A 27,706-nucleotide genomic window follows, 5' to 3' on the forward strand; every position below is an offset into this window, starting at 1 on the left:
TTGTCTGTGCTCATTGTGCACAAGACCCCCAACCATGTTAGCCCATGTCTTTTTCTCAGTAATCATAATCTTATTCATAGAAAGTGGTGTCTCACTTCATGTTCCTGCACAAAAGAAAGCTCCAGGGAATATAATTTTTGCAGGTACGTGCTTGTAGTCTTTAAAATCAGCTATAGTTAGTCAAATTCTGTTTTCTTTAACTGCACCATCATACTACAGTACCAGCATCCTCAAGAAGCATTTTTAATCTCTGCCGGCTTCAGGGCTGTTCTTCAGTTAATCTTTGGCCTTTGACCATTTTTATTCTGATCAATGAGAATTAAAAAAAACATGACAATAATCACAACATTGGCCATACTCAATTAGTCACCAAATTCTGTATTTCTTTAGCGTAGAATACAACAGTAACATTGTCATTAGGTTTGTAAAATTGTTATTTAGTTATCCCAGCTGCCAGACTAGTGTAGGTCAGCAGGAGATCCCGTATACACTACATTACCCACAGTGCACCAGCACAACACCAGCGCGTCCTAGTCTGGTTCCCACAGGCTGCAGCGTCCTCCTCTTCGCCCTCGGTGAGCTACGCCCTGATCTCCACACATGCGATGGGAGTGAGCGCGTAGGTAGGCTGCAAGCTTCACCCCATCCCTGTCAGTGGTAGATCAGTGGCAGGAGAAGCACTTGTCCCCACGTATGTGAACTGCGCCCCGGTGTATTTGGATGCAAAGTCAGCCCGCAGACTGACAGCTCGCTGCTCGACATGTCACGGATTTTTGACGGACTAGCCTGTTTGAATGTGAAGGACCTGCGGACAGCTGGACGAGCAGCGCACAGAGGGGGCATCGGGAGCGTTTTAGATGGTCGCTAAATTGGGTTAACCCTTCCTGGATGCACCCACACGCCCATGCGACGATGTCGGTGGATGTTGCTGCCCTCGGTGTCCAGGTTAGGTTACAGTAAACGCTAAATGTTTACGTATTGAAATAAAGCAGATAAGGCTGTTTGGGGCGGAAGACGCACGCAGGGACGGAATACCTGCATAACAGCAAAATAACTGTGTAGCCTAATAACAATATAAGAACTAGGTTACCCATATTATTATTATTATTATCATCGTTGTTATTATTATTATTATTATTATTAAGATGGGGGTGTCGATCTGTCCATGAGGGAGACATGGAGCCGCAGTGGATCTCTTCATCGCCTTATTTCATCAGAGATACTGTAACCCTGCAGTGCCTCCATGCAAACCTTCGTTGACAACATTTCCCACCTTGTTGCCACCGTCTGATGTTTTCCGTCTCCCATTGACAAGTCGTGGACATTTAAAGCTCAAGCCCTCGCTACAGGACTGTTGACTGGGGGTGTGAAACTGCTATGCGTGCTCCTCAGACAGCATCAGGATAATGATAAATGCTGGCATCCCTTTGCTATCTCCGGCGATCGAGAGTTTGATTTCTCACCAAGGACTCGTCTCCATCACAAGTGCAGCCCGGCAGAGGCGACTGAACCAGGCCGCTGCACGGAGACGGAGGCGGGTTAGTCGTACTCAGGCTTGGCTGGATGCTGATCATGGTGCCACACAGCTCCGTACTGAATACCTGCTGCCCCGCCGTCGGCTTGTTTCTGTAATTCCCCAGCTGTCTTAAAATGGACGGGGCCTTTTTGATAAAGGCTATTCAGGGACGCTGAACCCGCTCACGAGTGGCCATGCATGTAGGATTTAGCCTGGACCGGCTTGTCAGGATGTAGGGCGCAGATCCGAGGATATAAGATAATATAGCAGAGAAAACCCCTATTGATGGAGATGGCTGGCGGGGGAGGTGTAGCTACACTTGACTGTTTGAGAAATAACAAGGACCCCAACTCAGAGGATTTTATTCAGCTGGGACACAGACTGAATTTTTTATTGGCAGACTAAATAGTCTTTTAAATAGTGATGGTGTTATTATCATTTCAGACTGTCTCTGTATCTCTCAGAGTGAAGACAAGATGATATCAACTACAGAGGATGTTATGTATTTATTAGGACAGATGTTTCAAATCTACAAAGACATCATAAACCCAGATTTTACATTTGTGACATTTAGATTACTAAATATCGATTAATTTAATTAACTTAAATAAAATACAGTGCATTGTAGCTGGTATGTAGGGAATACAAGTGTGTAACTGTTTTATCAATGTGGGAACAGCTGAGAGACCAGTGAGAGGAATAATGTCTGGATACAGGATTCACTCTCTGATCAGGAACTCATCACACTGAAGGCATTTTCTGAAGCATTTTATCTTTTAGACAAACACACGTTCAAGCCTCCAGTGAGGGCCTGTGGCAGCTTTTTAAAAGACTATAGTGTGGAAAGAATCAATTAACTCTCGGGGAGTTACATTCATGGATCTGGTGTTTTTCGAGTCATTGTTTGACCTGATGTGCGTTGTCCCTGAATGAACTTACCTTCGGGAATACATGCTACTTACACACTGTGTAGCAACAGCAACTGGTGAAAGGATTTGACACAGCTTCAACAGCGAGATGTAGGGATGGGGGAGAGCAGTTGTAGCTTGTTGATCCTTTGATGCCCTCTCCCTCCTGCTGGTGGTCGAGGACACCTTGTCTTAGTCAATGGGCCCTGTATGGATTTTGTGCCTGAGTTGACAGAGGGCAGGCCTACAGCATCAACCAGCAGTCAGGCTGTCATGAACCCATACGGCAGAGCGAGCAGCTCAGCAGCCCCCCTGTCCTGTTCCAACTGTGGGGGCTGCTGCTCTCCGCCTCCTCCTTGCCTGATCCCGCCTGGGCCCCCCTCCTCTACTACCTCCTCCATGCCCCCAAATATGACCCCTCCACCGCCAATGTTTCCGGCTCCGGTGGTTCAGGTGGAGAACGGCAGCAGCTGGAACTCCTCCACCATCTCCTCATCTGGCTCCCCAGACTCCCATCCTGGTCACTGCTGTGGGGCCAACAACCCCAACCCCTACTGGACAGCAGTGTTTGACTACGAGGCCACAGCAGATGAGGAGTTAACCCTGCGGCGTGGAGACCTTCTTGAGGTTCTTTCCAAAGACTCCAAAGTGTCTGGGGATGAGGGTTGGTGGACAGGAAAGATCCAGGACAAGGTGGGTATCTTCCCAAGCAACTACGTCACTAGAGGGGATGCAACGAGTTACCAGCAGCTGACTGCAGGAAGGTGTGTGGCAGGTGGGGTTGGTGAGTGTCCCTTGGAGATAGACTTCTCTGAACTGCTCCTAGAGGAGGTTATTGGAGCTGGTGGCTTTGGTAAAGTGTACAAAGGGGTGTGGCGAGAGGAGGAAGTAGCAGTGAAGGCAGCCAGGCAAGACCCCGATGAGGATATTAGTGCGACAGCTGAAAGTGTGCGGCAAGAGGCCAGGCTGTTCTGGATGCTCAGGCACCCCAACATAATCGCACTACGTGGAGTTTGCCTGTGTGAGCCCAACTTGTGCTTGGTCATGGAGTACGCCAGAGGGGGAGCTCTGAATCGGGCCTTGGCGGGGAAAAAGGTTCCTCCGAGGGTTCTGGTGAACTGGGCAGTCCAGATTGCCACAGGGATGGACTACCTGCACAACCAAGCATTCGTACCTATCATCCACAGAGACCTCAAGTCCAGCAATAGTAAGTACCGCAAACAAGGGTTGTTTTTCTTCTGTGTAAATAACAAAAAATATATGATCATGCCTGAGTCCTGCAGTTTAACAGGAGGAACGACAACAGTGGTAGAACTGAAGAGTGGTTGTTTTGGGAGGTGAGGTTTAGGGCTAGGTCTGTCTGACCTAAACCTAAACAGCAAACCTAAACCAGTTTTCTTTCCGAAACTTCTGAGCTGCTGGTACTAACACACAGATGAACTCCTTCAATTACAAGTTGGGTTTCTCTCCCACCTATTCTTAGGACAAGGTCCATATACAGTACAGTTTTGGAACTTATTCAGAATAACTTATACTTGTAATGGGAAAGCTCATTAGTCCTTAGTTTATTAGGTATACCTAGCTAAAACTACTACAACAGTCCAACAATAAACCCTTCATTGAGTGACAATGAGTTTTTGTTGCTATGCTGTTGTATTTTCACCTTAATCGTCATAACACTGAATCCAAGCTCCAAGCTAACTACAAGGCTGTTACCTTGGAGCTATAATAATAACTGCAGTCCTTCATTATTACAAATGAGATGGATAAAATATTGGAAATCTAAAACTAAAACTGAAATCTAACTAATTTCACCAAATCTAAAACTTTAGTAAATACAGTTTTAGAACTGAGATATTAGTTGAATATGTTATGCTATGTTAGACCATAGAAAGAAACAAAGCATAGATATACATTAAGAATTTGCTTCAAATTCTTATTTTTTTTTTCTATTAAACATGCTTTTCCTATTTTTGCCATTAGTTAGAGCAGATGATTGATACGACTCAGCTTTCTCTAGGGTAAATATGAAGGTTCAGCAGGGAGCCGCTGAGCTTAGGTGAACACAAAGACTAGAAACAAGTAGCCTGGCTCTGTTCAAAGGTAACAAAATCATCTACAAGACAATCAGAACAGAACGTTGCTTTATTGAGTCATTGTCCCACTTATTGACCTTCTTGCGACTTGATGCCTGAGTTGTGATCATAAGTGTTTAGTACTTTGTCTGCACAGTTATGGATTACTCTAAATGAAATCCTAGAAATGTTTAAACATTTAACTCTCTCCTAAATGTGTTATAACATCACTATGTTGCCACTGAACTCCAAAGTAAAGTTTTAGGAAAGCAACACTGGACAAGAAACAGAAACTGAACATTTCAGGAAGCACTAAGTCCTTGGGAACTGGGCTCCCTCTGCCATCTTTTCCCTGTCATCTCTCTCTGCGCCTCCTCCTGCTCTTCATCCTCCTCCTCCTCTTTCCTCCCCTCTTCAAGAAGAGCAGTTCTGCTCTGCAACTCACTGTGCTATTTTTGGTCCTTTGTGCTACTTGCTGTTTAAAGACGCAGTTACAGTTGTTGGTGCATCAAAGACACAAAATACAGCGAGCATCTTAAGTGCATTTGCGAGTGTGTGTAAATGTGCCGGACTATGTGTGTTTATCCCAAGTGACATGAGTGATGGGGGAGGCAGTATACAAATATGGGTGGAGTGTGTGAGATGCTGACTAAAGCGTTTTGAAGAGGGAGAGCGCAGAAGTACAAGTGTAGCTTAAACACAGTTGCTGCTGATCTGTCTCCTAATCTTCTACCTCTCACTTGGTCGTCTTGAGTCTAGTCACTTTTCTGTCATGCCCCACATTTTAAACATGCAGCCCCTGTTCCCATCTCCTTCCTGTCCCTCCTTCCCCAGCGGCTCTAACAGTAATGATGAGGGATCAGATGCGTATTGGACAGAAGAGCCTTGGCAACAACACTATATCGCTGCCTTTGCATGTCTCACTGAGTCATACAGCTGCTAGCCGCTGTCAGCTGCTGTGCAAAATGTCATTTCCCCCAATTTAGAGTATGTGTATGTGTGTGTGTGTGTGTAAATAACAGCTGAAGAAATGCTAAAATGTGTCAGGAAGGACGTGGACCCTGTGTTCCCCCTGAATGCTGAACCTTGGCGAAAATGTGTGGGTGCAAACGTTAAGTATGTGATTATGTGACTCACACACACATTGAGGGATGTTTGCATTAGCCTGGCAATGGCAAGAGCAGGAAAGCATAGGAAGTGAGTTAGAAAGCGTCAGAGGAGAGAGGTATGGGATCTAAACATTGGTTGAATAACAGAGTGGAATAGTTGAGGAGAGAAAATAAGATTGGGGACTAGACAGAACGGTGACGTATGAAGTGAGAGAGAGGAGACTGATGGGAAAGAACAAGAGAAGGTGAGCGTGGGGGATAAACAGCAGTTCATTTCAGTTTAGGGTTACACCTCAGCTCATTGTCCAGGTGTTCTGGTCTCAGGTGTCCTCTTCAAACCGCCGACCACTTGGCATCTCTGCGGTTACAGCTCAGGCCCCCGAGCAGCCGGCTCCGGCACTCACTAAACAATCTTCATTCTCCCGCTGAAGAATTCATCAAGGCAAAACGTGACAGTGCTGCTCAAGTTTTACAATACACCGGTTTTATTTTTGCCTCACTCAGAAGTTTTCTTCTAAAATTATCCCATCGCAGTTGATGTTTTTCAAAGCATGTCGGTGTTTTAACCTGAGTGCTGCTGTCGGTCGGAGTCACAGTGGCAACTCAGTGAATTAGTGTAACGGGGGATAATCTGATTGCCGTGACCTTCTTAGAGTGATGTCACAGCATGTTTGTGGGTTGGCAGGTCATTGCCCCAGTGGTCATGCCTTACCTGTCACTCTGAACCTGGATCATCTCCTAGTTTCTCAAAGCATAGGGCACAAGTCCTCCACGATTGAGGCTTGATTTTATAAGTAGTAAAAGGATGGAAAAACTCAGAGTGGACTTGATAAGTGTGGACACGAAAGATATGGTATATTGATATAAAATCTGTATTACAGTATCAGACAATGGCTGAAACTCATGACTGATTTCATCATCATTAACCTCTTAATTATCATTTGATTCAGTAATAGTGTAAAAGGCCCATTGACTTCAGCTATCTATCAGATTAGATATCATGATTTATGTAAACGTGTACATCTATTATATGTCAGGGTGGAAAGCACATCCGTGTTATAACAGTGAAATATTAACAATTTAGCACGTAATGTGCAGTTTATAGCATTTTAGATTAAGGGTAAATTTATGTTCACAGGATAAATTCTAAGAGGTGCTTTAGGCAGCAGTGGTTTTTATCTGATGTAGCTGAATCATCAAGAATGGATTCAAATTTAATCAAATCAAAATGAGTCAGTTCTGGATAATGTCAGTCAAAATGAAATTTGGAGATCAGTGCTGACATCCAGTCCATCCAAGAGATGAACATCTACCGTTTCTGCAAATGAAAATAGTGTGACTCAGTTAAAAGCTCCAGATTAAGTAAGTAAGTGGACTTGAAATTCTTTTGTTGGACACACATTTATTTTGTTACCATTGCTAGGATATAAGACTGAGTCACGGTGGCTTTTTAAAAGTGCATGTGCATTGACTGAGCGTCACTGACACTTTGTTGAGAAGGTGAGTCAGCTACAGGTAAGACAATACAGGTGAGCTGATTGACTGTCGTCAACAACAGCCAGGCACAGGTCAGGTCATAGTATAGTTTGACCATCTGTGGACATTTATATAAAGTCCATACAGCATTTACCTAATATTTGTATTTCCCTTTGAACACCTGTCAGATAATATGTCTCCACCTTAATTCAACACTTGCGATGGGCTGTGTTATTTAATATGCAGAAACTAATAGACACGCAGAGTGAGTTGACTTTATCTGTTGTTTTGGTTGCTGTAGCTTCAAATGGAAGCAGTGTTTACACAGTCAACAGTCATGTGAATAATGTGAGCCTGGTGTCTTGAAGCAGGATTGTCAAGTATGCTGTTTGCTCAAAGTATTTAAATTACAAAGAAAAAAGAAGAGGTCAAATGAATGTAATAGAATCACCATTTCTTTGGGTTTCTTTCTTCTTTTTAACTTTTTGGTCAATGGTCCAACCATGACATCAACAACAGCACTGAGCACAAGTGCTGTAATAGCTACTTAACAGATTAGCAAGGCAAGATATGCTGTATAGTCGCTGTCACTGAACCCCCTGTGTCTGGCTGTGTGGGAGAATATAAGCACGAGTCTGTTGAGGAAAGGATTAGAGTGGTGGCCAGTGCCGACTCCTAATCCCTCAGGGAGACAGAGTATAGTGGAGGCCGCGACTGTGACTAAGTGGACTAGTGCAAGCTGGCAATAGGAGGATGGGCCACAAATACAGAGACCAGTATCACACCAAAATCTTATAATGTAAATGTTACTAAGTGAAAGCTACACAACATCAGTACTTACTAAAGATTAACACCCACTTGATAATATGTTTAATGGCTTCCTAAAATGAATATTACAATTTTCAGTTGGTAACACATGAAAATTACAGTTTGTATTACACGAAAATAAAATAAAGTTTCTAATTTACATCAAATTACAAACATTTGTCCTAAAAGTTTTTCAAATACAGACAAATTAGTTAATAAAGTCCTGTTAAAGTGGAGTGCACTCGTAGCCTATGGTGTATGCCAAATAACTGCAGGGTCTCTGGTTCTAGTTTGAATCAAAACCCGTCCCCAGTTCTACCTCAAATTTCAGTGATATTAGCTTGAACTCAAAATAATTAACAGTCATAAATATTTAGTCTATCTAAACTGAATCTCTGAAACACATATGACTCCAACTATACCTAAATTAAACATTTACAAAGCATTGCAACAGTTAAAGGTACAGTATGCAGTTTTTGGGAATCAAGCCAGTGATAGCACTAGACCTGAAATCACTTCACTCCACCACTATAAATTAGCCTTTAGAATATCCCTCTATTTTTCTTTGTTAATACTTTTGAGTTTAGTGCTGATGGTTGAACAAACAGGATATTTCATGGACTGCCATGGACCAGAGCAGCATATCAGTAGATTAATCTTAATGTAAGTGATAAAAATCATCTTTAATTCATTGTTGTCCTGTTTAAAATCTTTTTAGACAATTAAATCATTTTTTCCTGAAAAACATACAAACAGTGTTGTAGATTTGTTAGTTTTGAATTGTAGATTCTCCTCGGGCAGAAGCCGTACACGACAGGCTGTGTTTTAGTTTCTGTGATTTACTGGACATGTCTGTAAGCTTTGTACGTGTGCAGCGAGTATGTAGGCCTGTGTGTGCGTATAGAGGTCAGACAACAGGACACACACTCATATACATGCTGCAACAGAGCAACAATGACCCCATTCTCACACAGCAGCCCAAGACAGAGCGAGAGAAGGGCTCACAATGGCAGGAGTCACTACAGGGGGGATGGGGGGGCGAAGGATGGGAGATAAAGCCAGTGTGGGGCGACTGTAGGCTGTGAATGACAGAGCGTAGAGATGGATGGAAGAAAGGCAGGATGGGTAGAGGAGTAAAAAATGAATGCAGTCGCTGTAGAGAAACCCTGGAGGCTTGTTTGGGAAAGCAAATGGAGAGGTGGATATGGAAGGATGAAGGAGGATAGGGAAAGTGTAAGGTCAGTTTGTGAAGAGGTCAAGCCATCCTCCTCTCGCTCTGTGAGCCAGCTGCAGATTAAGGCTAACATCCATAATGGACTGGCTGCAGTTTTCTGTCTGCATATGTCAGTACAGTAAATCAGTACATTAAAAATGACAATTCCAACATTATTTTCTATTTTTCTTATGCTGGCAGTATCCATTCAGACTAGACATCACATGACATGACAGGTTTTTCATGAAACAGAGGTTTTTCATCTTATTAAGTAGCTATCTATCCCAGTTGGGACAACACATGAGAGATACCAAACTCTTCCCACTCTTTCTTTATTAACTCTATTGTAATCTCGTCTTACTTAAAACATACACCTAAATGCAAGAAACTTTATCCATAGCTAGCCTTCATGGCCATTTAAAGCAAATCAGTAACTGTACTCCTAGTGGACTGAGTCTAATGTCGAGCGGTATGTCAAAGTGTGGATTGTTAGATGTACTTTGGACTGTTTTCAGTTTCCTGGCACCGTGTGAACTCGGCCACAGCGCCAACAGATGTTTGCATGGCCTCGCTGTCATTAGGGAACACTGCAGAGTTTCAGTCAGCCTCAGTGAGTGAGAGATAGGAGCTAGAGAGACACTGACACTGAGAAGCCAAACAGTGACACCAGTCAATGTGCCGCATGACTACAAATAAATACACACACACACCACACATTTTCTCCATCGGTCAATAAAAAGTTGATTTGAAGCCAGTTAACAGTGACGACTCTCTGCAGCTCAGACTCCCTGTGGACCCGCCAAGCATAGTGACACAGATGTTATTGAGCTTTATGAATGCAGAATACAGCTTAATTTAAGTTTTAGTTATTGACACAAAACACTGTGGTAGCATGTGTACATTTCGATTTTCTGTTTCACTGTTCAAATGTCCATTAGGATTTTATCATATTAACTACAGGAACACGTAGTCACACAATCACTGGTGAAAAGTAACAAAGTACATTTACTTAAGTAGAACACGTGATGCACACATTAATACGTCATATAATTAAAATACAGTAATATAAGATCAAGCATCTTATAGCTTCTTGCATTTCTCAATCCTTCACAACTCTTTAGGGTATTTTATTGTAATCTGAGTCAGTACAGACATAAGCAGCAGTAAACACCACAAGCAGTGTGTTTCCTCATCATCAACTCATGTTTCAGCTCTTTAGTCTGAAAAACTTGCACAGGGCATGAGTGTGTAACTGCATGGCTGACACCTCGGGGAGAGCAACAGAAGTGATTTCTTTTGTTTGTCTTTTGCTTTCTTACTGCCGCAGTTAGACAAACATGTTCATTTCAGTGGACAAAGTAAGAAACAGTAATGAACACGTTCATACTTACATTGGCATCTCCTGGGCTGTCGTGTGCTTGGTGGCTGTTGACTCGGCTGTTAAGAGGGTCATTGTTGTTTGCCAGCAGGCTGGCATGGAGAGTGGGGAGTGAGGCCAAGCAGAGAAGGCTCTCGGTGTCCCCTGAGCCAAAGGTCCTTCACCCAGTTTCATGGTGGAGTCAAGTTGAGGGTGCTTCAGCCAGACAGCAGACTGTACACTCCATGTTTGGAGTGTATAGACCCGAGAGTCAACACTGGAAAGTCATGTTTTATTCAATGTTTGCGTTCAGTGCTAGGGAGATGTGTAATTGTTGTGATATCATACACTTGATTTCTTGGCAACCCACTGAGGGCCAACATCCACCCATAGCTCATGAACTTACATGTAACAGACATCATGGTTCAGCAGCTTTTTTTCTCTTTATCAAATACACCTCGTGCAATTTTTCAGCTTTTTTAAAACTAATTCACTCATAATTCATTTATTAATTTATTTTCATTTTGAGGCCTCACCTGGTGACAGTGAGTAAGTAAGTAAGAAACAGTGAGTCAGGTGAGATAGATATATAAGAAGTCAGTTTTTAGCAATATTAATTAGCAATATGATCTGACTTTGAGTGATGCTCTCTTGCACACACTTCGCCCACTGATGCCTGACTGGACTTACTCACTGAATGTTGAAGTTGCATATTGTCCATCCAGTCTCACTCACTTCCTCCGTAGATTTCACATGAAGCATGCAGGGGAGGGCAGCCTATCTGCACATGAAGTGGGATATGTAGTTATTAAAAAAAAAAATGCTTACATTGCAGCTTTTCAGCTTGAAAATGGCGTTCTGTGAAAATGTGATAATTCCATTCATTTGGAAAATGATTAATTAGTCAGCCTGAACCAAGTTGCGGTTCAGAGAAAACACTGTTTGAAATCAGTCAAACTAAAGGAGACTCGCACACAAACACAAACACACACACACACACACACACATGCACGTATGCAAAAAGAGTCGAGAGAAAGCCGCCTCATTTAATACCTCCATCTCTTCTGAAAGAGAGGCTGCCTGGTCACACGAATCTGGCAGCTGCATTTGTATGGAGACAAAGTGAATGCCTGCAGGGTGAAACTGTGCCACTGTGCGGCTCAGGATTAGAGCCCTGTTAGCCTGTGGTGGTACAAGTAGAGCCAAGCCGGGGTATCGATGACATGGGAGCATACTCACTACACTTCTTTATCAAAGCATGGGGAACAAGGAGGAGACCCAGTGAGTCGATGCACATCTCACAGTGCTGTGCATCGGTTTTGAGCCTTATTTGAGAGTTTGTGCTAAATGCAGAAGAAGTGATATTTAGATGTTTTATCTGCACTTAAAATAATTAGTACACTAATACATGTTACATTCCAGATAACTAATAAACAACAATATGATAAAAGTTTGCATTCAGTATTTAACTAAATATTGTTAAGTTGTGGATGTTTGTTTTTAGTTGGGTGCTTTTCTGTGTGTTTGGAGAAATGCTTTACGTCGTCCTCTGCTTGAAATGTTCGTACGTTCAAAGAAAGAAAGGAAAGAAAAAGATGGAGAGCGACCTATTGAGAAATGAAGATATCTGGTATGTGTTGCCAGGAAGATGACAAAAGCTCTCCCTCCAGTCATCTCTCTTTACCTCTAGCAGCCAGTATCTTTTCATCCACTCAATATGCCCCTCTTTCCCATAGTGCTTCTGCCTTTCTCCCCTATTTAGCTTTCTGTTTCTGGCCTTTTCTTACCCACCTGCTTCCTTTTTTCCACTGGTTTTTCCCACTATGTCATCCCCCTTCTTTGGCTCTCATTTCTGCAGCTCTCATCCCTCCTGCCATTTTTGTTCCTCTCTTGCCTCTTTCCTCTCTCATCTTCTGTCTCCCCTCCCCCATCCTTCATCCTCAGACTTCCATCCCTTTTGCCTCTTCATCTTCTTATCCTCTCCCCTCCCTCCACTACTAAAACACAATCTACCCCTCAGTTACCATTTTTTTTGACTGCCTCCACCCTCGTGCTTTCTCTCCGTCTCCTCTTCCATTTCTTCTCCCCGGTGTGTTGTGATTGTAGCCAGGCTGGCGACAGCTGCAATAGCAGATACTAAGGCAGTGGGCATCAGAGGAGGGGGGTGTGGAAAAGAGGGGATAATGGGGGGCTGAACGGGGTCGTTACTATTTTGTTGGCAAGGTTTTGAATTTAACTGAAGTCAAACAGAGATGGAGACTTCGGAGCCTACAGGGCAGGTGGTGGTGGTGGGAGGGTGGCAGCTCTGCATCCCATGAGCTAGGATCTCATCTGTGTCAATGCTTCGTCAGTTTGCTGCCATGTCAGTCACGTTGTTGCATTTGTCGTCCTGATGTGGTCTTACACACCAGCAGAGACATGCAGACGTGGGGGTCATACCTGAGTAACCAGCAGCTTCTAAGTGCTCAGGGAGAGGTGGGAGGAACAAGGTGCGCTCGTGTTGGGAGATGTTAGTGGGAGGTGTCAGGGGAGTTTGTCTGGTTTTTGTTGGAACACTGGACTTGATTCGCTGACTTGGTGTCGCTGCAACAGCTGTTCACCCTGCAGGCTACACCTGTTCCCAATGAAGAGGAGGAAAAAAGACACTGATAGAGGGAAAGAGAAGAAGATCAAATGAGCTTATGTGAGAGAGAAAAACAGTCGTCTTTGATTAGGAAGGTTGTTTTTTCTGCTTCTGGGTAAAGTGTTTTGTTCACCTGCACTGTAAAACATCAGATGAGAATTAAGTTGAATCAATTCATCTTTGCCCTTAATGTAATGGAAATATGTAAGTTTTGTCAAGTTAATTTGCCTTAAAATGTGTTTTGAGTTTAAATTAGTTGAATTAATGCACTGCTGCGAGGTCAGTCAGCTCTGTAAGTTTAGTTGTTTTTTTTTAAGACACTAAATTTGGAAAGTGGCAGACGTCCAATCAAACATAGTTTGAGAGTTAAAACCCCCTTTTTTATATATAGTAATTTAGCATTGAAATTAGTCTCAGTTTAAAAAACAGAGGGACGTACAGCACAGTATGTTTTCAAGTCAAGCATCAAATATTTAAGATACCAGCTGGATGATTTTCAGCCTTACTAATTACTTAACCGTCTGAAAAAGTTGGGAAGTGATTTGCAAATCCCTTAAAACATATAACACATAACAAACCTATTTTGAATTTGATACCTGCAATGAAATATAGGTTTTAAATCTAATTTAATTTAATTTTGAGATTATGAACACAACTAGGCTGCATGTCAGCAGCACCGTGAGGCTGTACTCACATGGTTTTACTTTGTGACAAGTATCTGTTAATTATTCAAATGTTATTGAGGTTTAATTTTTACAGTATTCATTATCTCAGTTTCACCTACTAGCATGGCAACATTTGCTAAATAGTATAAAACACCAAATGCAGCTGAGGCTAATGTGAATGTAACCTGTTTAAAGTGTATTTGGTCTTAAACTCCTGTGTACTCTAAGTCACTTTTACAACAACACAAGAGAACGTACTTTAACAACAGATTAACGGGCGTCGTCATCCCTCAAAGCATAAAAGGCAGGTGGAATTAGTTTCCAGTTAATAAACACATGTATTAACATCAAGTCAGAAAACAACTAACTTAACATAAAAAGTGGAGGTTAGGGTGGATTAGGGAGCCACAGCACCAAACAGCTTTGGCAGCAGCAGAGTAATAATGAAGTGTTGGGTTATAGTGGCCACCTGCATACAACCTGCATAAATATGAGTGGACGTCAATAGCCCCGCAGCTGCATGTGCATGATCCAGTGATTTTAAATCATGTGAGAAACACCTGATTCCCATCAGTGAATACAAGCGATGCCACTGTGCTTCATTTGTTGAATATTTTATATACTTTACACTGTACATACACGCACTCATCCCAGGAGAGAATCCACAGACAGCATGAGGGTTTCTCTTCATTGAGCCCCCTTGTCTTTGCCAACATCATAGTCTTAGTCTGCAACCTCTGCCCTTGTTACCATAACAACAAGTTAATGACTCTGCAGACCTAATAGCACAAACAGTGTAGGTTAAGAACTGTGTGTCACTGTTCATGGTAAAAGTGCATAGTTGAGCGATGTTAGGTTAAACACAGTAGATTTGCATTTGTGAAGTTCCTCATCTCTCAGCACGGACGCTACTGAGCGACTTCATTATTAACGCCTATTCACACTCCTGAGCTCCTGCTCTCGTTTACGTCGGGACAAGCAGCTTTTCCTACATGTGCTTGTTTTCCTCAAATATAATACATTTCGGCATCAGCTGCTATTGTTGTGTTTTGAGAATGAAAATGTGGCATTCCCTTAATACTGTACTGTACCTAACACTTCAGAAAGCTCGCTGTAGCCTGACGTGCACCTCCTCAGTAACTACACGTCCTGGTTGATGCAGGACTTCTGCATCAACATCTACTAGCTTCAGCTACAAGATGATTCGCTCAGTTTCAGTCGTCACTGTTTGTAACTTAAAACTAGCTTTAGGCTCTGACACCACCTGCAGATCCCCAATCAGCTGATCAGATAACTCTCTCAGTTGCCTGCTCCACGGACCACGCCCAGCGTTCTGGCAGCTGACAGCTCTCTCTCCTGTCGCATAGTTTATTTAAGGCGAGGCAGCGCAGACAGACATTAGCTCTAGCCAGACTGGTCAGTGAATGTTGAAATATTGCATATGTAGTGTATAGAAGATGTTCCAAACAACTGCACTACTCTGAAAAAATCTTATATTTATAGTTTATATACAAATATTGATGTGACATTGATTTCATTGGATGGAAAATACATTTACATTACAATACATTTCCCCATCAACACCTCTCCCCCCTGTGTTTATTGTCAGGTTAACCTTTCACTATTGCCAATTCTTATGACATTCTTATCAAACTGCTTGATTGTTTTGTAAGTGATGTCATAGCCCTTTCCTTTTTTTTTTGGTTTGGGAGTTTCCATTTAAGAACCATCACATGAAAAACATGTGAACCTGTTTGGTTTCAGTGCCCTAAACTTTGATGGAAGTGGTCATAAATCACTCAGAAGACTTTTTTACTGCATTTTTCTGTGGTGACGTGTCTTTGCAGGCTGTAGACCAATGTGTCACCTGTGCTTAGCGCCCTGAGTCTGGAGGATCATTAGTCAGGTTAAAGCCTTGCCGCTTACTCCTCTATCAGTGTTTAAACTGTGACTCAGTTTCTCAACACTCCAGCTCGGGTCAGGGTCCAAGGACGGAGGAAGAAACGGTGGGAGGCTCAATCAACACTACATCACGTGGGGCACAAAACTGCTGCTGTACAGATCTCTTTAGACTGAAAACTCTGTGGACACACCCCAGTCAGCAGGTGTTTTGGACAGCTGATCAATCATACTTCACTGGGATTATGTCCACACAAGTTTCACACTGTTTGGCCTGTCCCAAATGGCATCCTAAACCCTGTAGTCCTCTACATTAGCGCTTGATACATACCATTGTGTGCCAGTCCTTAATAGGTTTAAAGGGTATTGGGATGCTTTCACAAGGCACCACAACAGACCAGGGCCCTTCTCCAATGTTATCTGCATGTCTTTGATGAACACAATCTCTTTTAAAGCTGCAACATGGACCAAACTTTACCACAGTTACTAAGGATCAAAATTAAGTTTGGACAGGAATGCTCATCCCTCTTATACTACGATTTTCTTTGCAGTGAGAATTACAGCCTCGCTGAGCTGCAGACATGACAACAGGCTCTCGCTAATCAGCTAGTTTACATGTATTTAGCTACTCTGTGTAGGTAACAAGCACAACACAGGTCACTGGTAAGATAAAGTGTCACTGATAGCGGCTTTGCACAGTAAGGGCTCAGTGGAGGACAGGCGCTCCTGTGACATAAAAATAAAATGGGTCATCTCACCTCACAGACAAACAAACAGCCTTGCAGCCTGGAGCAGTGGAGGTTCATCACTGAAACGGTGCAGCAGCGGTTTTCCCTTGTTGATGCCTTATAACTTATTGAAATGTGTTGTAGTATTAAACTCTTACAGCCTGTTAATATATAATATGAAGCTACGTGATTATTCAATGACACATCCACACCTGTGATATTTCCCAAGATGCACTGCTCTGGCAGACTGTAGTAAACTGGGAGCTTGTCAGCAGTGTGCACTGCTTTCTTCTTGTTCAGATGTACCTATTCTGAGATAACATTTGCACCAGCGCTCGCATCGCACTGCGTAAAAGGCACACTATCCTCGAGGACGTTTTTTTTTTTTTCTCCACTGTGATTAAACGTGGTGTGATGCTTCCCACGCCCTTGCGGGTGTTATTTGTGTATCACTGCACTTCAGGTTTCTGTGCTGCCAGCTGAACACACGCATGTTGATGTTTGTGTTAGATGTATGGATGAGACGCTGGTGGATGTTAAAAGCTGTGGCAGGATGAATGTGCAGGTGGTGCTAAGGAGACGTTCTTGAGGTGTGAAAGTAACGTTAGGGTTTTGCTTGTATCAGGAAGACACAGAGTGGAAGCAGGTAGAGGTGTAGGTTCAACCTGCTTTCATTCAGTTTCTGCCTTTCTTACCTGGTTCCACTTCATCCTACAGGCTTGACACCCTTTTTCCCTGCATGCATGTGCTCCACATTTGTGCACACAAACAAACCAGGACAGGTACACTGTGAGGAGGACGCTCCCATCTATGCATGCAACCATTGTCGGGTTCCCTCTTTTGCTTCTCAGAGGTGCACGGTGACAATAGAGTTACCCTCGAGCAGACATCTGTCCCTCACAGAAGCAAAAGTATTAAATAGGAAAAAGGCTGGTGGTGGTTTATTATCACTGTCAGCAACCCGCATTATTGCCCAACTGGAGACCTGACACAGAGTCACATTACCTAAACATAGTGGTGGAAAGTAACTGGAAGGAGCAGGATGGATTTTGATTTCGTGTTTCATACTATCACTAGCTTAAACGGTTGTAGCTGTAAGTAAAAGTACAAAAATATTACCATGTGTTAAGTGCATCCTTCTGCAGTTTTAGCAGGAAACATAATATAAATAAGTAAAGGGAAATTAGATGCATGGCCATTAAATAAACTGTTTTTCCAGCCTGCTCTCTGCTGTGAACCAGCTTTTCTTTTATCAGTATCTGAAGACCTGCAATAGTCAAGTAAATTACCTCAAATTGTACCATGCACTTAGTTACGTTAAACTTCTTGTTTAATTAAACCAAGAGTCTGAAAGCAAATGATATTTATTCTCTATCATATGAGATAAACAAAAATATGAAATCCCTGATGAGAAAAAATGACTAAATGATTAATGATTTAGTAATAGACATAACGTCAAGTGTTATATAAAGTAGTTAAACCTCAACCCCAAATAGAGTGAGCGCACATGAGTGTAATAATATCCAGTATAATCTGTTGTAGTGAAGGGGACATTAGTTTTATGTGTTTTATTCCAGTGTGACTTTGTAACCTTTATTTAAGCAAAGTATTTGAATTCTTCTGTCACCATTTCCTGACTGTATGAATATCTACAGTCTGTCAGAGATCAGTGCTGGTCTCTTACAGTGAGCTTGTGGACAGAGCAGAGCACAGAGAGACACACCTTTTTCACAGGAGGTTTTGTGTGTGTGTGTGTGTGTGTGTGTGTGTGCATGCGCCGGAGTGCATGTGTGTGTAAACAAAGACGCTGCTGTGTGTGCAGCCTTTTCTCCACCACCCTTTGCATACGCCTGTAGATAAGTGAGAGAGAGAGAGAGAGAGAGAGAGAACAACCCCCACCTGGCTCCCAGTGCCTGTGAACTGTGTACACTTCAAACATTTCCATAGCCAGCCCTCACACGGAAATGAAGGAGGAAGTCGCACATGGAAGAGAGAGATATGAGGTCACAGGTTTACATTAATGCGTGTACATTAAAATGGCTGTCGCTGTATGGACATTGTTGGTCAGACACACACGACACACGCCTGAATGGCTCACTGGTCCGACCACACCTGTACTGTAAACATGGCCGTGTGATTCAACATGTGAATCATTTGTATTTCATGTTTGTATAAAGTTGACCAAGATTGTACAATTTGTTTAAGGTTTCTGTAAAACAAAATGTTTATTCTTGTATTCATCACTGTCATTGCTCTCCTCTTGTCAGAGAACATCTACATATCTAAAAACTCTATGGTATCTTTATTAATGTGTTGTGTCTTACATGTAGTGTGTGTGTGTACAGCTCTGTCATCTTTTAACACAAACTGTTCTTTTTCTCCCCGTGTCCTGTCGATGTCCTCCTCCTCAGTCCTCATACTGGAGCCGGTGGAGCGGGACGACCTGTGCGGGAAAACCCTGAAGATCACAGACTTTGGTCTGGCCAGAGAGTGGCACCAGACCACCAAGATGAGTGCAGCAGGGACCTACGCCTGGATGGCCCCAGAAGTCATCAAACTCTCCCTGTTCTCTAAGAGCAGCGATGTGTGGAGGTACGGCTTAGTATTTTAAAAAGTATATAAAAGCATATAGAGGAAAAATACGCCCTGAGTTTCTGTCAGTGTTGTCGTCATCATGTTCAGGGATGTAACCTACTAAAGATACAAATGTCTCTCTGTTCGTCTCCTGTAGTTTTGGTGTGCTGCTCTGGGAGCTGCTGACTGGAGAAGTTCCTTACCGGGAGATAGATGCTCTGGCAGTAGCTTACGGCGTTGCCATGAACAAGCTAACACTTCCTGTCCCTTCAACGTGCCCTGAACCTTTCGCTCAGCTATTGGGAGGTAAGCAGTCAGTCCATCTGGACACTTACTTTGAAGACTTTGTTGGACTCTGTCCAGCTGCTTGTAGCCTTGGCAATAAGTGTTAAATGAATGAAGTCTGTCTGACTGCTTGTTAACACACTCCTGCTCCGTAACCAAGTTGTCTTCACGTGCTTACTTTTGTATGCGACTGGTTAAGCTGCAGACCTGGTTTTGTGTCTAATGAGAAACAGGGAGCTGCTTCTCAAACTGTCAGCCCAGCAGCACACTCCAGTCACCTTGCTCCACTCCCTCTCTGCTCCTAAAGCTCTTTTCCTCCTCATCCCTACTCTGTCTTATCCATGTTCATCCGTTAATCTCTCCTTTGTCATCCTTCACTGCTCCCTACATTCTGTTTACTCCTGTCATCATTTCACTTTCAGCTTCTCTCACTGTGACTTTAGCCACATATACTTTATTTATTTATAATTTATCTCACCTAATTAATAAACATCACCTGCCAAGGAAATTATTTAGGCATTTTAGACCACTTTCTGTTCCTGCCCCCCGATGATGTTTGAACTGTGTCAGACTTGCCGTCAATGGTTGTGACTGTGGTGTAGTGTTGCTGAGACAGTACTGATCGGTGTGTGGCTCAGCATATTATTGTAGGTGTGCACCATGTTTCTGCAACACTGTCAGTCAGTGTTTGGCTCATGATGGTTGCCATATGCTGTCCCATCTTGCTCTCTTCCACTTCTCCTGTTGCCTTCTCCACTGCCAGGAAAGAAAAAAGAAAAATACATCACAGTTCAGTCCTCTTTGTATTTTCTTTTTATTTCTGCTAATCTAACTTTCTGATGTGCAGTTTATACACTGGATTTATGCAGGGCACGATGATTAGTGGATAAGTCACATTTAAAAACATTTCAGTTTGTTTATTATTTATCCATCTAACATGTTGTGTATGTGTTTAAAGCTAAATGTTGTCACAGAGCATCATATTATCCACAGACCTCCTTCACTTACCCTGCCTACCCTTGTCCTTAACAATATTCACATTTGATAAAAACTATAGTTCCAAACTGATTTTGGAAATTGGAAAACAGATCCTCAGGTCTTGGCTCTGTGTGACACAGACAGAATGGAGAAATCAGATGGATGGACTGTCTATTAATAACATGGTATAAACATAGGTGAAGCTGAGTGTCAGCTGACAGTTGTCTTCACAGTCAAACCTACTGCACTTAACACACTATACTTTGTCCCTCGTCTCTCAGAGTGCTGGAGCCCCAACCCCCACGGCAGGCCCTCGTTCACCAGCATCCTGAGGCGCCTGCTGACCATTGAGCAGTCGGCCATGTTCCAGATGCCTCTGGAGTCGTTCCACTCTTTACAAGAAGACTGGAGGCTGGAGATCCAGCAGATGTTTGATGAACTTAGGGCCAAAGAGAAGGTGAGAAATCTGAAATTATAATAATAGGCAAAACCTGGGGTGTTGTTGCTTTAAGAACAACAGTACGGATGTGTATGGATATTTAGACTTTAAATATATAAATACATTTACATATATTAGATAAGTACAGATTTTAAGTACTTGTGTGAAAGTTTTATTTACTTGTTACTTTACGTAATGAGATAATTGTGTACAAAACATTGGATGAGCTTACAAAATAGGAATAAATATTAATTATTTGAATACATATTAATATAAATTCTGATGTTTGTATCATTGGTTGAACCTAACGGACTTTGTGAAGATGTCACGTTTGGCTCTAGATAATTGTGTTGGAAAGTTTTCCCTTTTTTCTGAGTTTCTACAAGTTAGTTCTGTAAAAGTTAAGACAGCAAAAACAGCACAAAACATCATCAGTGAAAATGATCTAATAAGCTAATATACTGTATCCTATGACAAAATCTCAAAAAATAAATAAAAGTGTGGTTAAAGGAAATAGTAGTATTTTATTTATTCAAACACAACTGAGCATGCACGAGAAGAAGTCACATTTCATATTGATGGTGGAGGAATCTCACAGTACCACTATCTGAGGTGTTTCTGCAAATTAGAATAACTCCAGCGGCAAGCAGATTGCAAAAAGAGGTGTTAGAAGAGGTGCTGCTATGCTAACAACCTCCTCTCCTCTCCTCTCCTCTCCTCTCTGCAGGAGCTGAGATCTTGGGAGGAGGCGTTGGCTCGTGCAGCCGAGGAGCAGAGGGAGCAGGAGGAGCAGCTGAAGAGGAGAGAACAGGAGCTGGCAGAGAGGGAGATCGACATCGTGGAGCGAGAGCTGAACATCATCATCCACCAGATGTACCAGGAGAAACCCAGCGTGAAGAAGAGGAAGGGCAACTTCAAGAAGAGCAGATTACTGAAGCTGGGCCGAGACAGCAACTGCATCAGTCTGCCATCTGGTGGGTGGAGAGAGGAACTGCAGTCAGATTGTTCTTTCGTAATCAAATGAATCTGTTTATCAAACATAAAAGAACATGACAGAAGTTCGAGTTCCCAGTTTAATGTTGTTTGCTGTTACAATGTTTTAATGGAAAATTAGAATTTGAAATAATTTGAACAGCAGGTTTCTGTTTCAATGTTAGCAACACACATTTATAATTATTATTATTGGATTATATGTTATAATTACAGAAAAAAGAAAGAAAGAGGGTACATCAATCTGCCACGTTTTCTTCTCTTTGTGTCCTGCAGGCTTTGAGCACAAGATCACTGTGCAGGCGTCTCCGAGCGTGGACAAGAGGAAGACCCAGGGGAGTGAGAGCACCACGCCACCCGCCAGCCCCGGCGTCATACCCCGACTGAGAGCCATTCGATGTGAGAGCAAACACACAGAATGATAAAAGTCTGGGGCTGCTGTTGTGACAATGAATAAATCTTTCAACAAATGTTCAGTTCACACAGAAGCAACAGGGATCAATGAAAATACAGAAAAGCTTTCATAGAAATAAAGAACCAAAGGAAACGGAGCGATAAGCAGTCCTGAGATTCTGTGACACCTACGTGAAAATCAATGTGCTGACACTTCATCTTTTTTGACTGCAGCATTTAGAAAAGAAATATAATTAGTGTAAGTATTTTTCTGACCTGTCATCCGGTTTGACACTTTCCCAACTCTGTCAACCAGTTAACAGGAGACTCTCCAGGTGTATTTCAGACCAGGAGACAGGAGAGAACCATTTGACATCTGGCTCCAGTCATAGAGGAAAACCTAACAACCATAATAAACTATAAGAAAACATCCTCTTATTTCCTCTTATATCCTTTGCATTTACTAGTTTAAGTCTGGACCACATGAGCTGAACTATATTATATTTTTGTATTAACAAACTTTCACAGAAAACAGGTCCTTGCTGAGTCAGCAGGGATTAGTGTTAGAAAGTCGTTGGTGGAAAATAAAATCTGAGGAATGACACGCTTTGTTCCAAGCTTTTACACTGACGTGGTCATTTGCACGTGTAACATTTGTTTATGTGTACGTGTTGCTGGAAGATGTAGAGTCATCTTGTTGTCTCACGTGGGAAGGGCCAGATGCCTCGTATCACAAAAAAAAAAACAACTGCACATGCATGTCATTCACATTATAACAGTACTCTCACATATTTACCACTTTGAGCTCACGTCTCCTTCCCAACACACAAGAACTACAGCTGTTACATTTCCCTTCTAATGCCAACACCACAGTCAGTACCATTTAAAGGACTCTGTGATATGTGGAGTTAAAGATGTGTAGGGTTTTCTGAACGTTTACACTGTTTGCTGTGTCTCTCAGTGACACCGAGCGACGGCAGTAAGACGTGGGGCCGCAGCGCTGTGTGTAAGAAGGAAGACCTGGCGACCAACAAGAAGAAAGGACGCACCTGGGGGCCGAGCTCCACCCATCAGAGGGAGAGGGTTGGCGGGGAGGAAAAGTACGTAGATGCCAGTTCCTTCACAATTAAGTGTTTTTTAAGCCTGACGAGTCTTCATGGTTTGGATTTTTTTTTTTTTGCCAGCTCAGCTAGTATAAAAGCTAAAAGTGAAAAATGTGAAATGTTAAAAATATAATTTGTGTTGATGGATTGAAACTTGGTCCATTCTCACTAATTGGAATGAGATATTTAGACCATAAACACATAATAACCTCTGTTTTTTTTTTCTCTGCCTCCACTGATTGTAATGAGATATTGATTGAATAGTTTTGTTTTTCTGTGTTAGGAGCATTAACTTCTTCTTCTTCTTCATCAAAAGAAAAATTAGACATTGCCTGTGATAACAAAGGAGCGGCATGACTTGATTTTTATTAGATGCACTGTGCTTTATTGAATCTCATTTTAAGAAAACACTGTGTGCACTACAAGTGGTACAATGGTGTTTGTATGAATGATTAAGTTTGAAACTATTATTTTTGTAGCTATTTCTCACTTGACGGATAATTTACAAGTCAGTAATAAGTTTGGATTGTTGGTCTGTTAATGTGGTTTTAGTGAATAGTGCTCTGTTTGCAGACTCAAATCACTGAGTGAGGGAAGCAAAGTTTGGTCGTCCAGTGCACCAAACCTGGGCAAATCTCCCAAACATGCGCCCATGACCGCTGGCTTCTCCAGCTTGAATGAAATGGGTGAGTCTTTACTTTTCATTAGAAACTGTGCGTGTCTAAAGTTAGTGACATAAAACAACCTCCTGTTAACCTCGTTTGCTCTTTTTACCAGAGGAGTGCTGTGAGTTTGAGGAATCACCAGGGTCCTTGCTGCCCTCAGAGACCAGCAGTAATGGGGCTATGGAGGACTCAGGGTCCCTGTGGAGCAGCCTAGGGTCCAACACGATGCCTGCAGTTGGAAATGCAAGTCTAGGTCCTGGAGGTCCGGGCACTGGTGTGAGCTACCAGGACTCGCTCCGCCGCTGCAGCCAGAGGAAGAAGAGCGATATGTTGTTGTTGGGTTGTGCCTCTCTGCTCGCGTCCGTCGCTCTCGGACAAGACCTGCTGCAGCTGGGAAAATTACAGGTAGGAGACAAGCGATGAGCTGAACAAGAGAGCTACAAAGACCCCTGCAGCCCCACAGGTCTTCACTGGCGGAGTTAACTACGGAATATGTGCTTCGTGTCTAACCTGCAGCATGTTAATGTGACCTGATGTTGTTTTCAGGTGCTGCAGGACGAGCAGGACCTCAAAGAGGAGCAGCGTAAGAAAAAAGAGGGTCTCTTCCAACGGACGGGACGCTTCCGTCGCAGCACCTCTCCACCCAGCCGAAACCTCTCCCTGTCCCTCTCCAGACATCATGACTCAGCGCTCCCCTGCATGGACCCTTCTCCCTCTGTTACACTCCTCTCTTTGTCCTCTCTGTCTGACTGCAACTCCACAAAGTCCCTCCTCCCCTCTGACCCAGACGAGTACCCCCTGACCCCGACGACAGGGGTCAAAACACCGGCAGCGCCTCCAGCTCCAGCCCTCAACCCCCTCTTAGACTTGCGGGCGGAGAGCTTCAAGAAGGAGCCCAACCAGTCGCTTACACCCACCCACGTGTCTGCAGCCATGGCCCTGAACCGAGGACACAGACGCACCCCTTCAGACGGGGCCATACGACCACGAGCCCAAACTCTGGGACACCACAGGACACCCTCAGATGGGAGCATGCCCATGCCTCCTCCACCAGGGGTCCCACACATCACAACTAACAAAGGTACAGAGACAGATACGTTTGAATGTACACTTCTGTGTGTGTTAAGGGAACATCTGACTGTTTTTCACATTTATCTTCAGCTTAGCTAAGGAATGAGCGTCTGTGGTTCCAGGTGTCGACAGAGTCTGTTGAGATATTTCCCATTGAATGTTTTATTTTACTGTGCCTTATAATTTTTTTTTTTCTTGGTGCATATTTGTGTTGAATGTCTTTTGTGTATTAATGATTAACCTGTTTTTAATAGTTTAGTATCTTCAGATGTCTTGTTGTACTTTAAGATGTTAAATTCACTGTCATGTATGCAAAGTACTAAATTCTCACATTTGAGGAGATTGAACCATGGTGAAGCTTTTTTTGTTGTTTTTTGAACAATGATCCATTTTTCTCATGTCTCTCTTTTATTACTCAGGTACACAGGACACCCTGGACATCCCTCGTCTCCCTGACCCCTCCACCATCTTCCCTGTTCCTCATCGTCGCAAAGCTCCTGCTCCGCCGATCCCTGACCCACATCCTCTCTGCCTCATCAGCCCCCTGGAGAGACCCAAGACCCTGGAGTTTGCGCCACGACCGCGGCCCACCCCATCCAGGATGAGAGCGGACCCCTGGAAGCTGGGCTCCATCTCCCGGACTCTGAGCTCGTCGCCGGGCAGCAGCTGTGACAGCCCGCTTGGCTCGGGGGACAGCAGCGCCAGTGCAGCGCGGCCCAACCTGATGGACATGGATGTGGAAGGCCAGAGTTTGGACCACACTGTCCCTCTGTGTGGACAGCTGCAGCCTGCCACTGTGTGCGGACAGCAATACTCGTAGTGAAACACAGCGAGCAAACATTTCTACTTTTGTGCGTTCAAACCTGTTCCAGGACATTAGAGCTTAGGAATGCCTACTGATGTCTGAGCCGAACAAAGTGCACTCACTGAAGTTTGCAAAAACCCCCCTCTTGTCATGTTTCGAGGCACTGGAAGCCATCCCGCTCGTGTGCCCATTTAGTGTCCAAATAAGGTGTGAAACCTTTACAGCGAGCCTTTTCCTGATAACGCTCTTTAGCCTGCATTACACTGAGGGTCCTACAGGCCTCTCAAAAGCCTTGTAGTGTGCTCACCTCACCCAGCACTTCCTCTTTGGAAGCTATCTCTACCTGCTTCTTAGTGCCCCACGACCAAGTTGCATTTCCTTTGAGACTCAACAACCTTCAAAAGCCATTCAAGTACTTAAAAAGCCACTTTTTAACTGTTCATTTCAGTCCATCTGCTTGTGCTTTTGCCTGTCTGTGTGGCCGCCCACTTCCTGCTTGCATCTTTCCTGCCTTCCACTCCAAAGACAACATAAACCTTTATTCCACCTGTACACTAATTGTTTCAGGGGTGTTTTCCCTGACAAGCACAGGAGCTGGACTGTTTAAAATTCTTAATAGAGAGTGTCCTTGTTCTTATTTTGCACGCCATTTGTTCTGCCGGTGCACAAACACCTGCTTTGTGAGCTCTGCCTTCATCCTCACGTGGCGTCATCTCTTCTGCATGGGGGTCATAGTCCTCTTCCCTCCAAGACTGAGACAGGAAAAAGCCTTTTTCTCAAAGCACTGGCTGACTCTGGCAGGTTATCATCAGCCTTGTACAGTGAAAGACTGGGAGTTTATTTCCTTTAGTGCTTGCACAATCCCTGCAGCAACCTGTTAGCAAAAAAGTGTTTTTTTATTGGTTTGGCGGGTGCGTTTCTCTCGGTGTGAATGTGCATATATTACTGTACGTGTGTGGATGAACAAAATGAGTTCATTTCTCCGTGCTGGTGCTTTTTCAGTGCATGTTTTTTATGTGTGAGTGGTTCGCTGTACGCTACATTTAGCAGTCCTCCAAAACACCACCAACTGGTTATCACACACGTTTTCATCTGTTTTGTCTCCTGCACATTATTTGATGAGACCATTACTTGCTAGCAGTCAGTAGCACTCTGTGTGGATCCCGTTCATGCCGCTAAAAATGGACACAAGTGAAGGCGATGCTGAGGGGAACCCGCTCTGAACCTCCTGTTCACGTAGGACCTTTTGAAGCTTCATATTCTCTCCCCAGACCTGCTGTATTCAACATCAGTGGCACTTTAGGAGCCATGCTGTGTGACTAGTTAGTCTCTCTGTGGACTTGTGGACCAGGCACATAGCGCTCTAGTCACGACTGACAAATCAACTTTTCTCAAAGTTGTTCTAGTACGGTGGACATTTCGTTTGGGCTGCAAATGGCATTTACTTGACTGTGCAAATTTCTCTAGGTGAGTGTGAGAGCCTGAACATGAGTGTGTGTGTGTTATTATTATTTGTATGGGATGATGACAATCCCATTGGTACAAGAGTGAGCCCGCACTCATTCTCCTCGTGTGGTTAGAGTATTTATTAAATTTATTGTTATTATTGGAAAGAATTAATTATTATTACATTGCTCTTCCTGGGAATATCTGTATATATTTGTTAATATAACAGGAAAAAACAAGGAAAACCTAGGAAACTGCTTATTGAAACGTCCATGTTATCTCTACAGTCTCAACCTGTGACATTTCTGGTTCCAGTGAGGAAAAAGTGTGAAACATGATGAATGAGAGAGGAATAAAAAAAAAAAAAACATAAACAAAACAAAGAGTCTTCAGTGTCAATGCTACATTTGTTTTTAAGTACTTGATGTATGAAATGATCCTAAATGCTCCATTATAATTCAGGGTCCTGCATTCAAAATCCTGCTGAAGTAAAAGTACAAAAGTAATGTTAAATTGTACTTACATTGACTAAAGATATAAAAGTTGGTTCTGCAGTAAAAACTGTGACACCAGAGAAATCT

At 43.1% G+C, this 27,706-nt stretch overlaps 1 protein-coding gene across 3 annotated transcripts; it reads left to right on the plus strand.

The window, feature by feature from the left end:
- The first annotated feature begins 504 nt into the window (after window positions 1-504).
- Window positions 505-27,703, plus strand: map3k10 (mitogen-activated protein kinase kinase kinase 10). Of its 3 annotated transcripts, XM_026371736.1 has the most exons (12): window positions 509-945; window positions 1,146-3,631; window positions 18,788-18,968; window positions 19,108-19,256; window positions 20,495-20,670; window positions 21,380-21,626; window positions 21,919-22,041; window positions 22,997-23,135; window positions 23,712-23,824; window positions 23,916-24,208; window positions 24,350-24,884; window positions 25,294-27,702. In XM_026371736.1, the coding sequence occupies exons 2-12, from the start codon at window positions 2,635-2,637 to the stop codon at window positions 25,692-25,694; spliced, it is 3,354 nt and encodes a 1,117-aa protein (XP_026227521.1). In that variant the 5' UTR covers window positions 509-945; window positions 1,146-2,634; the 3' UTR covers window positions 25,695-27,702. The 3 variants fall into 3 exon arrangements, with proteins under 3 accessions (XP_026227529.1, XP_026227521.1, XP_026227513.1); XM_026371744.1 differs by having other exon boundaries at window positions 505-3,631; window positions 24,350-24,879; window positions 25,292-27,703; XM_026371728.1 differs by having other exon boundaries at window positions 509-3,631.
- The last annotated feature ends 3 nt before the right edge of the window (window positions 27,704-27,706 follow it).

The sequence above is a fragment of the Anabas testudineus genome, chromosome 13, assembly GCF_900324465.2.
Source record: "Anabas testudineus chromosome 13, fAnaTes1.2, whole genome shotgun sequence".
Taxonomy (NCBI): domain Eukaryota; kingdom Metazoa; phylum Chordata; class Actinopteri; order Anabantiformes; family Anabantidae; genus Anabas; species Anabas testudineus.

What these genes read in the sequence shown, in the direction of transcription:
- map3k10 (XM_026371728.1), top strand. Translation starts at nt 2,635, where the DNA reads ATGGATTTTGTGCCTGAGTTGACAGAGGGCAGGCCTACAGCATCAACC. An exon ending in CTCCAGCTTGAATGAAATGG is followed by an intron (nt 23,825 to 23,915) that starts GTGAGTCTTTAC and finishes TCTTTTTACCAG; the next exon opens with AGGAGTGCTGTGAGTTTGAG. An exon ending in ACACATCACAACTAACAAAG is followed by an intron (nt 24,885 to 25,293) that starts GTACAGAGACAG and finishes TTTATTACTCAG; the next exon opens with GTACACAGGACACCCTGGAC.